Genomic DNA, 16,305 nt, shown 5'->3' on the forward strand with positions numbered 1-16,305 from the left:
TAGGGTGAGAGGCCTAGAGTATAGCAGGACTCAGAAAATATTTATATGAAGGAGAACAGCCACTGTTACAATAACAAGGATTAAAAAATGTCTGAGAATTCTGGGAGTCACAAATCCTCATGCGTATGGATAGAACACCCATTTGGTAATGTGCTTTACAAAAAGTATTCAGGTTCATCGACTGGCAGGTTTCTGCTTCTTCACATGAGACAGGTGGTACTGGCCTCAGCTGGATATAGGATACTGGACTAGATATACTGCTGGTTTGATCCCTATATTCTTCTGCCTAGGGTTCAATCCAGTCTGATGGCACTCAGTGCAGAACCTCTAACAAGTAGTGTTTTCACATCGGCTGCTTTGGAGAAATCGATGGGAGTTAAGAGACCTTTAAGGATCTGAGCCTCAGTCTCCAAAACCATCAGTTTATAATCCTTGCACTGAGCTCCTAAGCAAGGACCTGAGGTAAGGACCTGAGCTGAAGTTAACCCCTTGTTCACTGGACACTAAACTTTGTCACACAACAATTCATTTTTAGCCCCTGCTGGAGCACAAAGAACCAGTGAAGAATTCTTTATGCTTTGTTTTTAACTGCTGGAAGTTTTCCATTTCTTAAAATTGGAAGTGGCAATCTGTATCACGGCTCAATATTAAGAGATACAGTCAACTCATCCACATACGTGGCTTTTTTTGGTGGGCATATCACAACTGAAAACTGTTAGCAGATAAATTATTAAGAGTACCTTCAAATGCCGAGAATGTCCTTAATTACCACCACCACCCCCCAGGCCAGATTTCATTAGCTCACTCTCCTCTCCTGAACCAGTCCTAGATAAATACTGATGAAAGACTTCTTGTTTGCTCAGTTGGTTCCCCACCCCCACTAGCAATACCTTTGCTCTCTAGTTTGAAAAACAGAGATAAATAACTAACCATACCAAAGCTTAATTAATCCCCAGAGCTCCCCGAACCAAGCATGTGTATTTTTAATATTGTAATCAACTGTTAGTATATAAACCTTCCCCAGCACCTACACATCCCAAAAGAACTACCAGAGGACTCACTTCCATAATGTTATTCCCGAACGGAGCGGTATGCAGCACTGCAGTATCCTATGCATCACTCAGTTATTCAAGAGGAGCCAGCACCAAGAAGTCCATCCAGGACAGGTTTTTGACACACCTGTGGTGGGAGCCATTTTAAGTGCTGGACCCTCATGCATGGCTCCTCCAAGAGTCCAATGGCCTTGTCTAGGCAGACTCCACTCCTGAGTAGTGGGGATTGCTCCTTAGAAGCCTAATCTGTCATTTTGTGGCTCCTAGAAAGGGGGTGTAGGAATTAGACATGAGCCAAAGCTGGAAGCTGAACATCTTCATTTTTCAAGGGGCGGGGAATAGATGTGACTTTCTGGATCTGAACCTGCTTTGATTGTTCTGATTCTAGTCCAGATCAGAAAGCCTTCAAGGGCCTGTTTTCTACTTCTGATTCAGAGAAGACCAAAATCTTACTGGAACAGCTGATATCCAAAGATTCCCATGATCAGCTGAGCAATCAAGATAGCCATCATTTGGCCCTCATATCTCAAAGTAACTTTGAATGCCAACCTTAGACCGACTTCACTTTCAAACCAAACGCTAGCCTCATTTTTAGCCCAGATATGGATTACACACTGCCTCCTTTGCCCATTTCTAATAGGCATCTTTATGACTACAGAGCCCAGGAATTTCATGAGGTCCTTAGGCATGAATTTTCAAAGCAGCACTGGAAACTACAGGCTTGCACAATAACAGGTATAAAGCACTGGTCACAAATCTCAACATCATGAAGCAGCAGACGATCTAACAAGAGGGAAACAAGAATTATTCCTCTCTTTGTGAAGAATTTTGTACTGTGAGCAAGCATGTCCTCATCTTATTTCTCTCTTTCTCCATTCAGAAGGAAGGGGATTGTGCATGTTGTCCATCCTGTATATAGCAGATAGAGGACACATCCACATAACATGAGCCCTCCACTTTGGCCTTCTCAAACACGCCGAGTAACATGGGTCAAAGGACCATTCACTAAAGAAAGTGAAAGTGAACTTGGATGAAACACAGTAATTGCCAAGTGGAGAGATGTAAGGCAGAGAATGTAGCAAGGAAATCACTCCAATGGATTTGAATGGCACAGCTAGTTAACAATTTCCTCACTTTTCAATGGCTCAGCTTTCAGAAAGATCTACACAATTCAAAAAAGATTTTAAAAATGCTAAAGAAACATCCACAGTCGTCCCCCTTCCCCCTCTCCCCCCCAAAAAAACCATGAAAAGGGACAACAAGAGACCCTTTCACACAGAGAGCGTTGTTCCAGGCAGTGACCCATCAACAGGTGTCACGCCCTGGAGAAGAAAGCATGGCAGGATATCCTGGCACTGGCAGCATGACATGCCTCTGAATGACAGGCAGATGTGCTGCATCTGGGCCAGGAAGGGATGAGCAATCTTTTTGAAAATATCAGTAGTACAACTTCAGTTTTCATAAAGGGGAGGGGGGTAACACTGAGTGTTATTTATATAAGTAAGAGACAGTCTTTCCTGTTAGCAAGGGTAGGTTACAGGTCCATACCCGCGCACGCGTGCCTGTAGCACACTTGTAGCACGTTCACGTCAATGCTGATTAAAACCCTGATCCTGCTTACATCTGTGCTTAACTTTATGCACAAGAGTAGCCCACTGAAGTCAACAGAACTATTCACATTTCAAGTTTAGCATTCACTTAAGTCTCTGCAGGATCAGGGCCTAGTTTCAAATTTATTTTTGGGTTGATTCCATTTGTCATTAAAGTGAATCCTTCTCATACAAAAAAGCAAGGGTCAAAGCCTGACTAGTCATTGCCATTTGGTAGTGCTGCGTAGGCACTGTGGAAAAACCTAAATATGGCCCTGATCCTGCAAGCAGTTACACATGCACTTAACTTTACACACGAGTTACACACATGTTTAAAACTCTGCACACACAAAGTAGCCCCATTGATATCGATGGGACAAATCAATTGCTGGCACTGGTTGTGTTTGCCAAGTTAAGTGCATGTGTAACTGCAAGGTACCGGGCTGATTTTTGCAGGTGCTGAGCGACCACATCTCTCTTTGACTATAAAAAATGCTGCAAGAGCTTTGCATCTCTAGAAGAAACGCCCCCACACACACACTTATTTAGATGCTGTCAACAAGCTTCCTGTTCGTCTCTTGGCCCACCCTGTTAGTCAAGGGCGTACATAGTGTTAGAACCCGCTGGGAGAGTGAATTGATTCCGGCTGACTCCCAGTAGCAGGTGTGGTTTGTTATCTCCACCCAAGCTGGAAATGGTTCTATAGGCAGAGTCATCTAGGACAGAACTGTCTTACAGGAGGATTTCTAAGAATACCAAGACTATAGAGACAGCCTGGGATGGAATTGATGCCATACATGTCTTTATTATTTAAAGCCAAACTACAGCCAGTGGGGGAGTTTGACCCTCCACAGTGGGCCCAGACTTTGTTTGGAGCGGGGTGAGAAATCAAAGGCGCCTAATTTCAGGCTCCCAAGTTTGAAAATGTTGGCCTTAGTATTCATGAAATATACCAGTTTCCATGTGATGTCCTTGGAAGAGGTCAACTAAGCCCAGGAACAACCAAACAAGTGGCAGGGACAGAAGTAAGGTTACAAAGTCAAAACAAGGGATCCAAAGAGAGTCACTGGGCAAAAAACCCCAGACAATGCCCACAGCAAGAAATCAAGCGGGGACAGAATCAGGGCCGGCTCTAGGTTTTTTGCCTCCCCAAGCAAAAAAAAATTTGGCTGCCCCCACCCCAGCCCTGGGCTCCCCCCGCACCCCTCTGCTGCCCCAGCCCTGGGATTTCTCCCCCCCCCCCACCTGCACCCCCTTCCCCCCCAGCCCTGGGCTCTCCCCCCCCACACCCCATGCTGCCCCAGCTCTGGGCTCTCTCCCCACCACCACCACCACCCCACCTGCACCCTCCTTCCGCCCCAGCCCTGGGTCACTGGTAACTTGCTCCCAGGGCGGGTCATTCAGCAGGAATTTTGAATGTGCACAGAACACAGACAGGATTGGTTCCCACATGGTTACAGAACTGCAGTAAAGTGGAACAATTTTTAGCTTGTGTGATTGGAGGATATCTGGATGCATATTATAAGACTGTCCTCCATAAATGAGGAAAAGTTGAGGTGCCTTTATTATTCTTTTGTTCCTCTCTTTCTTTCTATGGGGAATTTGCCAATGCAATATCACTGTCTTCCTTTTAAACAAATAAAACTAAAAAAGGCAATGGCTGTTGAAAATGGTAGTTCCAGTCCTAAAAACCACTGGGAAGCATTTCTTGCTCAATTTTATCCTACTTTTTCTACAGCAAGTTACAGTGGATCAGTATATTTGATTTGGGAGAAATGAAGTAACAGCTGCTCAAATTGAGCTTGAGCACTCCTAAATGTTGAGGTGTTCAAATCTGGAAGGCACGTGCTAGATTCCCTTTCTGAATATTAGCTAAATCTGGAAAGGAAAAGTCAATTTCTGCTTCCATGGCTCAGAAGTGGAAATCCTCCTATGTGCCTGGTACTGTATCTAAAGCTGCCCAGGTCCAGTAGAGCCTCCCCTCCCTTACTTTTCATTTTAAATTCTAGTGGGATCCACATACCTCCCTTGCTAGGCTTCAGATAGAGAGGGGCACTGTCCATTTAGTCCACGCAATTCTTTCTTTGGGGGCTACAAAATGGGGTCACACCAGTATCCTTAATCCAGTCTGGGGATGTCTTCTGAAGGGGGTATCTGGGCCAAAGCCTTCTACTCCTTGGGCATATTTGTTCCCCATTCACAGTGCCAGCCCACTCTAGCAGTGAGCTCTCCATTCACAGCAAGCTGCAGCATGAGGTTTCAGCTACCTCACTCCCTCCCCCTCCCTTTCCTGTTGATAGCAGCTAAGGGAATGCTGGGAAATGTAGTTCTTTCCCTGCTCCAGGGCTGGCTCCAGAGGCAGGGAACTAACCAAGGAACTACAGCTCACAAGGCTCCCTGTTGGTTCTCAGCACCCAGGCTGGATCCCTGCTGGCTGCCGCCCTGCAAATGGGCTGCCCCAAGCACCTGCTTGCTTTGCTGGTGCCTAGAGCCGCCCCTGGACAGAATATACATGAAATGCAGCAGCCTATTTAAATGCTGAGCTTGGAAACGAGGGGCCCACCAAACAACCAAGGCCCACTGTGACCGAATATACCCGTGTTCACACCCTATACACTATTGTAAAAATTTTTGTACATAGAATGCCTTATGAAGTATCATATGAAAACTTATAATTTGCTGGTCATTATTATTCTGGTAAAACAGGTGTGGCAACATTGTATGTAAAGTTATAAGCAGGGCTTTGGAGCTGTGCTCCGGCTCCGCTCCAGCTCCAGGCAAAAACCTGCAGCTCCACTGCTCCGGAGCTGCTCCGCGCTCCAGCTCCAGGCTCCGCTCCAAAGTCCTGGTTATAAGATTCCACTGCATGATGTTACTAACACATGGTCCAAACTGAGGTTGGCAAACATGTCTGTCTTAAACAAAGGAATGGGTGCTCTGCTAAATTTGCATTTAGGCAGTAAATAGAGTCATCAAACAGGAAGGGAAACAAAGGAACCTCAAAAAAGGCGAGAAAAAAGCAGCAGGGAACATCCTTCCACATACTCTTTTTGTGTAGTGGTACCCAGCTGGCAATGTTTTTCGTATTGGGAACTGAAATTATAAAAAGGAGGGACAAACCCCCTAAGAAACCGCCCCTGCTCTCTGCCCATGGATTCACTGCACCTGAAGAGATAAAAGAAACAGCTGTTGGACTGGGGGAGGGGTCCTGACTTAAAGAGTTTGGTCAGTAAGACCGCAGAAAGCATGTGGTGAGAAAACTTTGCTTTGAATTTAACAGTTTGTTGTTAGGCACCAGTAGGGTTGCCATTTTTGGTTGGACATATTCCTGGAGGTTTCATCACATGACATAATCTTTAATTAAAGATTAATCTTTAATTCCTGGAGACTCCATGACAATCCTGGAGGATTGGCAACCCTTGGCACCAGTAGCGTTTTATCCTTATTTTTCTTGTAACCATTCCTGACCTTTATGCCTCATTACTTGTACTCACTTGAAATCTCTCTCTTTGTAGTTAATAAACTTGTTTTATTGTTTTATCTAATCCAGCATATTTAAATGGAAGTGTCTGGGAAACTCCATTTGGGGTGGCAAGTGGTGTGCATATTATTTCTATTAAAGAAATAATGGACTTTATATAACTTGCATTGTCCAGGAGAGGGCTGGGCTGTACAGGACATACATTTCTGGGGAAAAGTCTGAGGCTGGTGGGGGTGATAGGGTCACCCTGCAGTATAACTAAGGTTGATAAGAGCCAGAGTGTAACCCAAACATGGCTGGCAGGTTTCAGTTACACATGGACACTCTGGCTATGGTTTGCAGGCTGGAAGGTTGTTTATACCTATCTCATAGAACTGGAAGGGACCCCGAAAAGTCATTGCATCCAGCCCCCTGCCTTCACTAGCAGGACCAAGTACTGATTTTGCCCCAGATCCCTAAGTGGTCCCCTCAAGGATTGAGCTCACAACCCTGGGTTTAGCAGGCTAATGCTCAAACCACTGAGCTATCCCTCCCCCATTTGTAAATGCTCAGGCAGGAACTCCTTCAGCAAGGCATTGTAAGGCACCCAAGGTTGCAGGGCAGGGCTGATACAGCGGCTCATTAGTCTGGATTGTACCCTGGTATGTCACACCCACTCCCTTGGATGAGGGAGGAGCCATAGGACCCCACACCAATGTCCCCTATAACTATAAGCTGCGTGGCCATGCAGCAATCTTGTGCATACCGTGCAGTCAGAGAAACTGTCACACATCTCCTCTGTGCGGCCCCAGCAGGGACGTGGGGTGTCCCTTTATGAACCTGCTCTGCTCACCCCCTGCTCCTGGGATGGGGTGAGTGGCGGGGGTGTGGAAGGAGTTCCCATCTTGGGGAGGAACATGCCCGGCCTGGCCAGGAGCACCAGTTCTGGGATATCCCTTGCACAGGAGCTCGGGTGAGGGGCTGGACACCCCTCACATTCCCCACCCCAGTACACCCCTCACCTCCCTCACAACCCTCCTGTACACCCCTCAAATTCCCCACCCCAGTTTACCCCTCAATCTCCTCACAACCCCCTCTGCACACCCCTCAGGTCCCCACCGCCCCCACCCCAATACACCCCTCATCCCCCTCACAACTCCGCCTGCATACCCATCTCCCCTAACCCAGTACACCCCTCATCCCCCTCACAATTCCCCCTGTATACGCCTCACCTCCCCCATCCAGGTACACCCCTCATTCCTCTCACCTCCCCCACCCCAGTACGCCCCTCATCCCCCTCACAGTCCCTCCTGCACATTCCTCATCACCCCTACACAGCTCCCCCTACACACAATGCACCCTTTACTCCCCTTACATCCCTCGCACACACAACGCTACCCTCCCCCATATGCAGCCCTCACCTACAAAAAAGTATAAGCTTGTCCAAGGACAAAAATTAGTGTTCAGAGGAGTTTGTAGCCTGCCCAGTAAACACGAAAAAAATTAGAGGGAACATTGCCCAGGACCTACCTAAATACAGGGAACAGCAAATGTGGAAAAAAAACACAGATGGGAGTGAGAAGCAAAGGTTCAAAACAAGGATACCAGATGGGGGCATTGAGCAGTGAACCCAGGCAGTGCCCTCTGCTCTCAGAAGAGATCAAGGGAGTCAGTGAATGCATGAAACCTACCAGACTGACAGCCTTGGAACCTGAAGCCCTCTCTTTACCTACTGAGAGCTACAGTGTAGGGTGCTCATGTCCCATGGCTCTGGATGTGTCATAAATACCATGGTGCAGTAACACACCCCAAGGTGTTGCTGTGAGTGCTGCGGTACACCAAGCCACTTGATATTTGGTAGTGTGCTCGCTGTACCACGAGGCCAGGATTATAGGTGCTCTGAGCACTAGGTCCTTCGCAACCTAGTCACCGGTGGGTTCCGGTGAGTAACGCACACTCTGAGTAACAGAGAATTCCTTTACTAGGGCCAGCAGAAATAAAAGGTGTAAATGTCCTAAGCACGAATGCTTTAATAATTACAAGAAAGCAAGAGAAACCTGGCCTTAGGGGCAGTCCTGGTGTAACTCCTCTGCAGAGTCCTCTGGGCTGCAGTCTTGCACCTTCGCACTGTGCCTACGGGTGGCTCCTGGTAGCATTAGTGTGTGTCTTGGCCCAGCTCTCAGGCCACCTGCTATTTGGGCTTCCCAGGCTGCTGCCTTTGGCTTGTTGCTCCTGCTCACACATTGACCCCAGCTCCCAGGTTCCACTCTGGCATTACTTCCCTTATCTATGCTGGAGGGAACACAGAGTCCTCCACTTGTTGGATGTTGCACTAGGCGCTAACACAATGCCCAGTAGGAAACCAGTATGATCATTAGCGATAAAGCACAAATGTTTAACAGCGAGGTGGTTAAATTAACCATTTGAACCATGTAGATTGTGTGGATTCTCCACCACTGCCCATGTTTAAATCACAATTGGATGTCAGTCTGAAAGACATGCTCTAGTTTAAACAGGGCCTGTGTTATGCGGGAGATCAGAGCAAATGATCACAGTGGTCCCTTCTGGCCTTGCAATCTATGAATCTCTGCATTACTACCTAGAGAAAGCATGGCACGGAGAGCAGCAATACAAGCTTCTCCAAACAGTCTCACCAAGGTACATGACCTGGAGGGATCACCTCTGACCCAGTATCTGAAGCCACAGACCACAGTGTTCTTAAACAACACATATTTAGTTATTTTTCTTCCTTCAAGATGGTTTAATATAGAATCATAGAATCATAGAATATCAGGGTTGGAAGGAACCTCAGGAGATCATCTAGTCCAACCCCCTGCTCAAAGCAGGACTTAATTCCAACTAAATCATCCCAGCCAGGGCTTTGTCAAGCCTGACCTTAAAAACCTCTAAGGAAGGAGATTCTACCATCTCCCTAGGTAACCCATTCCAGTGCTTCACCACCCTCCTAGTGAAAAAGTTTTTCCTAATATCCAACCTAAACCTCCCCCACTATGAGAGAAAGCGAATCCACAATACAAAATTTAAAAACCAGCCCTTTGGTTTTCCCCTTCCCCTTTTTTCTACCCATTTAGGAGATGACAAAAAACGACATAAAATCAGGGAGCGTGGCTGCCCAAAGTGCTGCATGGCAATGGACAGGCCCCATGGAACGTCGGGATGGCAGAAGGACTTCAGACAGAGAAGTGGCTTACAGAGACTTCTCCCATCCCAACAGTTTCTCTGGATACACACACACACATGATGCTTATACACAATTGATCTTTTTGTCTTTAACCCTTGCGATGGGGTCTGGATCCCAGCCCGGCCTGGTCCCGACATGCCCATCCTGGCACAGGGGTGCAAGGTCACTTCTCTTTTTTATCCATTTCCATCCTTGCATCTTTGGAGTCCCAAGGCTCCTCCTGTGGCATGGAATTCTCCTCACAGCTGAACATTTCAGATACTTCTCCCTTCACCAAGGCCACGAGGAGAGGGAACCCAATGCAGGCAGGGACCAGGTACAGCAGGGCTGGCTGGGCATGTTTGAAGATGCGCATGATGAAGATGGTCAGGCCCAGTCCAAAGATGGATTTATTAGGGAGTAGGGACCACAGTCACAAATGGCAAACTGACTTCTATTGCTGCATGTGACGGGAAAGCACAGGTTACCCGGAGTGCTCACTGTAGCACAGCGACATCTAGAGGCTCAGCTGGAATCTGCAGGTAAATATTTGCTACAACTGCCAGAGGCGTTCATTTTCCACCCCCAATGGTTCAGTCATACGAACATAGGACTGGAAGGCACCTCCTAAGTCCTTCAGCCCAGTTCCCTGCTATCGCAGACAATTCAGTCACATAATACCCTTTATAATCCTTGGCCTCTGTGCTGAGACTGCTCACTATTAGTGCAGCTAGAAGTTTTTGTGCTGTGGTCTCCTTCCCATTGGAAATCGGAGTGAAGCAGATAATGAAGGACCTGATTTTCTCATCTTGGCCGTTTGCCTTTAAAATGAAAGGTTTTTATCACCGCAAGGCCAATTATGACCCTCGCCTTGCCTGAAAACCTTCTGTTTCACTTCAGAACTGCACTGTGATTTTCACTATGTCAAAGTTTTGACCAAGGTCAGATACAGTGAGCCATGGCTCTAATCTTTAAGAACAACAAAGGTGCTAGGATCATCGCTGTTTTATGGCTAGTTTTATGATGGAAATAACATCTGATTTTGTTTTCTTTTTCTTCTCTTTTTTAAAGGGGAATAAAATGTGTTGTAGGCTTTGATCTATGACGCCCACTCTGGACTGCAAGCTTATGCATTTAATATTTCCAGCTATGCTGTTGCTGAATAAATCATGAGTACGAGAGGCGAATGATTATCACTGGGAGACTCCGCTCTCTTGTTCTATCCTGTCAGAATTTTGACTAGGGAAGAACCAATGAGGAAGAAGAAACCAGCAGCATTAGAGTCATGGGGAGAGAGAGTCCGAGTATATTAAACATGATGCCAATTTTTGAAAAATCTATCTTCAGACGGCACTTAATGAAGTGTTTGGGGCAGGATATTTCATTTCAAGGCAGAGGTATTGAAACAGCTTGTTTCAGACCAAAATGGAAAATCCTCAGCTATAATCTTGAGGCTATAATTAACTAGCTAGGGTTGTGTCTGGTGGGATGGCGTGGGTAACACTTCCCATCTACTGGATGAAATCAGAACTGCTCAATTGTATCACATAGGTCCCATACTGCTAAAAGCTAACAGGGATTCTCATTTAGTGCATGTGGCGGTGTCCTGTGCTTTTGGAGCGGGAGATTCTGTGTTCTAACCCCAATATTGCCATGAAGCTTTGAGCAGCCATCATGTACTGAAAAATTATGTCCTAGGTGATCACGGTTTTGTTACACTATTGTATGTATTCTCTGCTCAAAACCAAAAGATTAAGGACAAAAAGGGAGATGTCTCAGACACTGAGGTACAGTGAACAAATCAAACCTTCTGTTTCTAGGTTGCTTTTCTTATTAATTAATGAAAACAGGAACATTTGTGATAGGATCATCAGCTGCTGGAGAGCGGTTTGACCTTCAGAAATACGATCTTGGCAAACCAAAAGAGATTAAAACCCAGCTGCTCGCGGCTTAGCACCTTTTCCAACTAGTGGCAAGTTGTTCTGATGTCTCATAAATCACTGACAGGCACAACACTGGAGCTCCTGTGTCACTTTGTGGGGACAGTGGCAACTGGACTGACTGCTTTCTAAATGAGCAGATTTGCACTGTTTAAGCTTTTCACTAATAAACCCAGAATGACTGGTATTCTAAAGCTAACATGGCAGCTTCTCTCTCTCATGCTGATTTCTGTATGTTTGTTCCTCCACTCTTTTCACCATCTCCACAGGGCCTGTGGCTTTGGGGAGATTACTGGGGAACTGTAGTACATTGCCAGGCCAAGTGATGTCAGCAGCAGGTCACTCCTGAGTCATCTTGGGCACTGACAGCTCCAGAGAGGCCTAAACTAAACTGACACTGACCCCTTAAACAACACTACATCAAAGTAGAATCTCTTGTATTGGGGTTTGGGTGAAGGGGAGAAAAAAGATGATAGTTTGGGGAAAGGATCTTTACATTAAGTGGCTATTATTTTTAAAGAACTTGAAATGAATCAGGGATAAAAGAAGTTCTCAAGATAAAACTATGTGCTTTATGTTAGATCTTTGCTGTTGAACTGTAAAGAGGATATAATTCTAACATGGGAATATCAGACAATATTACAGGGCTCTCTATAACTCTCTGAATTTTGATATGAGCAAAAGTCCCAATACTATTTCTGCCAATACTCTGCTCACTGACCTGAATGCTAACATTTCACAACTTGTCTGGTTTGCCTTGAATTTAATGCAGCGATGGCAAAATTTGCAGATTAAACAACCAGAACTATGTACTGTAGGAATCACTGTGTGGAAGGGGAGTTGAAATTGAAGGTTACTGTATTTTTTCCCTACTGCCTCTTTGAATAAATTACACTCTTTGATCTTTAATTTTATCAATTGTAATACAGAAAAGGACAAAAAGGACATATGGACAGAAAACTGGAAAGTACAATACACTAAAGGTGAATGCAAACGCCTAATATATTCTCTTATTATGTTCCCATCAATGGCAAATGAAAACAGTTCCAGTAGACCCTTATGCCTGGATCCTGCACTTGGATCTTTGTGGATTGTAATGCCACAGAGCCCCACTGTCTTTAGTAAGGCTCTGCATGGGCCCAGGGATTCACTCACATGGATCCAGCTCTTAGCTGGTGTTCTGCCACTCCATGCATTTAGCGCCCAGCTGCATTTAATGCTGTCCTCATCCCGCACCTCCTCACTGAACTGTGAGACACAAGTGAGTCTAGAATGCTACCGATCTGGAGTGCAGCACACTCAGGGTTGGCATGTCCCAGATTGCAATTCAGTGAGCCTGAAACAAGTTGCTGCTGACACACTTCTGGCCCTAGCTGCTCAGATACCATCAAGGAGAGCAGATTATAACTTTCCAGGCAGACAGGTGGCAAGAGCTGGACTCAGGAAGCTATTTGTAGTGTGTAACAATTCTATTGAATTTACATCTTATGAACTATATCACATATTCTTATTGCCAGCAGAGGGCAGTCTTGATATGAACTGTCTCCATAGACCAGGGGTTCTCAAACTGGGGGTCAGGAACCTTCAAGGGGTCACGAGGTTATTACATGGGGGGGGTCGCAAGCTGTCAGCCTCTACCCCAAACCCCGCTTTGCCTCCAGCATTTATAATTATATTACATATATAAAAAAGTGTTTTTAATTTATAAGGGAGGGTTGCACTCAGAGGCTTGCTATGTGAAAGAGGTCACCAGTACAAAAGTTTGAGAACCACTGCCATAGACCCACAGGCAACTATAGACTGATAGATAGATTTTATGTAGAACTCTTGTAACAAGAGGTGCACTAGGGGATGTGGCCCTCAGCAGGGCTTGAATCTAAGATTAAAAGTATGAGCCTCTACTGCAGGGATCGGCAATGTTTGGCCCGCGGCCCACCAGGGTAAGCACCCTGGAGGGCCAGGGACGGTTTGTTTACCTGCCGCGTCTGCAGGTTCGGCCGATCGCAGCTCCCACTGGCTGCAGTTCGCTGTCCCAGGGCAATGGGGGCTGCGGGAAGCGATGTGGGCCAAGGGATGAGCTGGCCATGGCTTCCCGCAGCCCCCATTGGCCTGAAGCGGCAAACCACAGCCAGTGGGAGCCGCAATCGGCCCAACCTGTGGATGCTGCAGGGAAACAAACTGTCCTGGCCCGCCAGGGTGCTTACCCTGGCAGGCTGCGGGCCAAACATTGCCGATCCCTGCTCTACTGCTTGAGCTAAAAGAGTAACCCCCTGAGCTCGGAGCAGGCCAGATGTTCAGTGAGTGTTCAGGTGAGGGGTATAATAGGGGGTTGACACACAGGAGTCAGTGAGAAACTGCATGTTGTTTCCCTGGCTCCACCAGCCACATAATCAGGGTCAGGCTTGACAAAGATCAAGTATCCATCGATTACAGTGGCTACTGTCACAAGGGGCAAAGGGTTCAAGAAAGTATGACCCTTTGTGAGATGCTCCTTCAATCTCCTCCTCTTTCATCTGCCATCCCCTGGCTTTCAAACAAGGACTAGGGTCAAACACCCTCAGCAACCCACTTCAGAACATCAGACGTGGCGGCCTGTGAACCCCATAAAAAGTCATCTCCACAGCTACCACAACCGTCAGCAGCCTCCCTTCCTGTAACAACACTGGAAAGTTGGCCTAATTCTCTGCTCCAAACCTGGTTCTCCTGGCAGAGGGTGAATGATGAGAGAGAGTCGGGGGGAGGGGGAGACAGCTGGGAGTGCTTCAGCAGCAGATCAGAGAATCGAGGTCCAGGCAGGAGGGCAGATGTGAGGTTTATAACAGGCTGGAAAGGCCAGCCACCTACTGCAAATATGAGACATCTTCATCTTCAAAATAGTGATCTAGTTCCTTAAACTGCTGCTGGCTCTGCCACTGACCTGCTGGGTGACCTTGGGTGTAACACTTCACCCATCCGTGCCTCAGTTTCCCCCCACACCCATTTCTGTTTAGACTGTCAGCTCTTAAGGGCAGATCTGTCTCCTAGTATATGTATGTACAGGGTGCCTGATCTCAGCTGGGACTACTGTAATACAAATCATGACACTAATTTACAGAAAATACCATTAATACACCCCAGGAAAGGGACAAGTGCAATAGTCTTATAAGCAATGTTAAAAATTCTGCTGTGGATGCGTGTAAGACCAGGTTGGCTATTTACTTCATTGTCTAAAAATAATCAACATATTGCTCTCTCGATTATTTGATATGAATTATTCTTAACCCATCTTACCCCTTAAAAAAAAAAACCTTTGGAAATTGGCAGAACACAATGTGCTGGGGAGAGCAGAGCAGGGCCGGTAGCTGGGCTCAGCGTCTTTCATGAGCTCAGCACTGGGAACACTGCCCAAAAGTTTGGATTGGCATAAAAAGAGCCCTGCAAAAGTAGACTTCGCTCCCTGTCCCTTTAAGAAGCCGGAGGGGGGTGTGCGTGTGTGGCTGGGTCTCCAGGCTCTCTAGAGCTCTCATTGGCTTCTGGTAGCAGGAAGTGGGAGGTGGAAAAGTCAGATCTCTGCTTGTTGTTGTCTGAGCTGCAGGGTGAGGTGGGGGGAAACGTGGTTTCATATCAACGATTCCCTCTGTTTTCCGGGTGGAGTTGTATTGTACAGCAAGGAGGCAGGGGGGGATGTTTGTAGGCTTTTGTGCTGCATCTTTAGATCCCTGAGATCTTCTCCTGTGTGTTAGATGTGGGGGCAGCTGCAGAATCTGGCCTGTCTGCTCTGCAGCTGATAGGAAGCTGGGGCCTGGGGCAGGTGGCTGTCATAGCAGGAAGCACTAGCCTCAGCCTGCTCAAATAATTGGATCCCAGCTTTTTCTCTTCACTCTCTTGCAGGTTTGCTGTTGCCACTATGGCCCAAAGGGCCTTCCCGAATCCCTATGCAGACTATGACAAATCCCTGGCCACAGGATACTTTGACTCTTCAGGGCGGGTGAGTTGGGGCTCTAAAGTGACTTAATTTTACGGCGCTGGAGTGTTTCTTTCTTAACAAGTGGCACGGGCTTATGTGAGCTTAATTTTTCTTCCCCCTGTTTCTGGGGCATGGGAGCAGTGCCCGGTCGATTCGGAGAAAGGCAGGGATTGCACTCCTAACCTGCCTCAAGACAGGGCTTGCGCGTTTGATGTTAATAGTGTCTCGGACATTTCTTTTTGAAATGTTTTTATGAGTTTCCTTGAGCCTTCACGTAGGCTTACCTGAGCCAGGTCAGCATCCAGGTATCTGCCATTGTCCTCTGGGACAGTTTCCCCATTTATAGCCACCTCATCCAGTTACTGAAAACAACTATAGCGTCTAGTTTAATCCTACGAAATCATGAGACAAGTTAAACTTTTGTAAGGGGGAGGCAAAGGCTAATGGGAAAATCCTAATGTAGGTTAGAGGTTTGGATGCAGGAGAAAAAGGTCAGTCCATGCACCTGGGCATTGGTGCTGCGTGATCCAAATCACCAGCTCTTGTGAGAGGGTTCAAAGGGGTGTGTTAACAGTTTAGAAAAGAGAATGTATATGGGGAGAGAACCAGTTTCCGAAGCAGCTATCTGACATTGCAAACAGGATTCTGACTTCACTTGTGTGATAAACACCCTGAGACTATAAGCAAATAAACAAAGCTTTTGCTTTCCCACTGCCACTTGCTGTAGGGTTTATTGGATACTGACAAGACAAGACAAGACTCCACTCCATACAGACACAAATCAGAAACACTGACCCTTTCCCCTGGGGACTTTATAAGGCCCCAGTAATTCTGCGTAAAAAACAGACAGAGATTGTATAGTCTGTGTGTGTCTGTCTCCCAGTCGATTCCCATATATCTGTTGATATGGATCTTTGGTTAGGAGCAGTGTTGCATTTTATGGTAATAGCTGGAAAGGTAAGATGAAAGGATCTTGCAGCCATTCGGGGGCAGGTGTGGTCTGAGAGCATGTCTGGGAGCCAGGAACTCCTGTATTTTGGTCACTGACTATCAGTGGCCTTGGGCAAGTCACTTAATCTCTGTGCTTCAGTTTCTCAATCAGTAAATTAAAGCTTCCCACACAGAGGTGCTGGGAAG

The 16,305-nt window shown here is 46.6% G+C and overlaps 1 protein-coding gene across 2 annotated transcripts in view; it reads left to right on the plus strand.

Annotated features, from left to right (window-relative positions):
• The first annotated feature begins 14,710 nt into the window (after positions 1–14,710).
• Positions 14,711–16,305, plus strand: part of LANCL1 (LanC like glutathione S-transferase 1) — a 29,831-nt gene continuing 28,236 nt past the window's right edge. Inside the window, exons 1-2 of one of the 2 annotated variants that reach the window (XM_054043879.1) lie at positions 14,711–14,797; positions 15,093–15,189. In XM_054043879.1, the coding sequence (XP_053899854.1) occupies positions 15,109–15,189 (81 nt within the window). In that variant the 5' untranslated portion in view covers positions 14,711–14,797; positions 15,093–15,108. Of the gene's footprint in view, positions 14,803–15,092; positions 15,190–16,305 lie in introns of both variants that reach the window. The other variant, XM_054043880.1, reaches the window with a different exon arrangement.

The sequence above is a fragment of the Malaclemys terrapin genome, chromosome 11 (genome assembly GCF_027887155.1).
Source record: "Malaclemys terrapin pileata isolate rMalTer1 chromosome 11, rMalTer1.hap1, whole genome shotgun sequence".
Lineage (NCBI taxonomy): Eukaryota > Metazoa > Chordata > Testudines > Emydidae > Malaclemys > Malaclemys terrapin.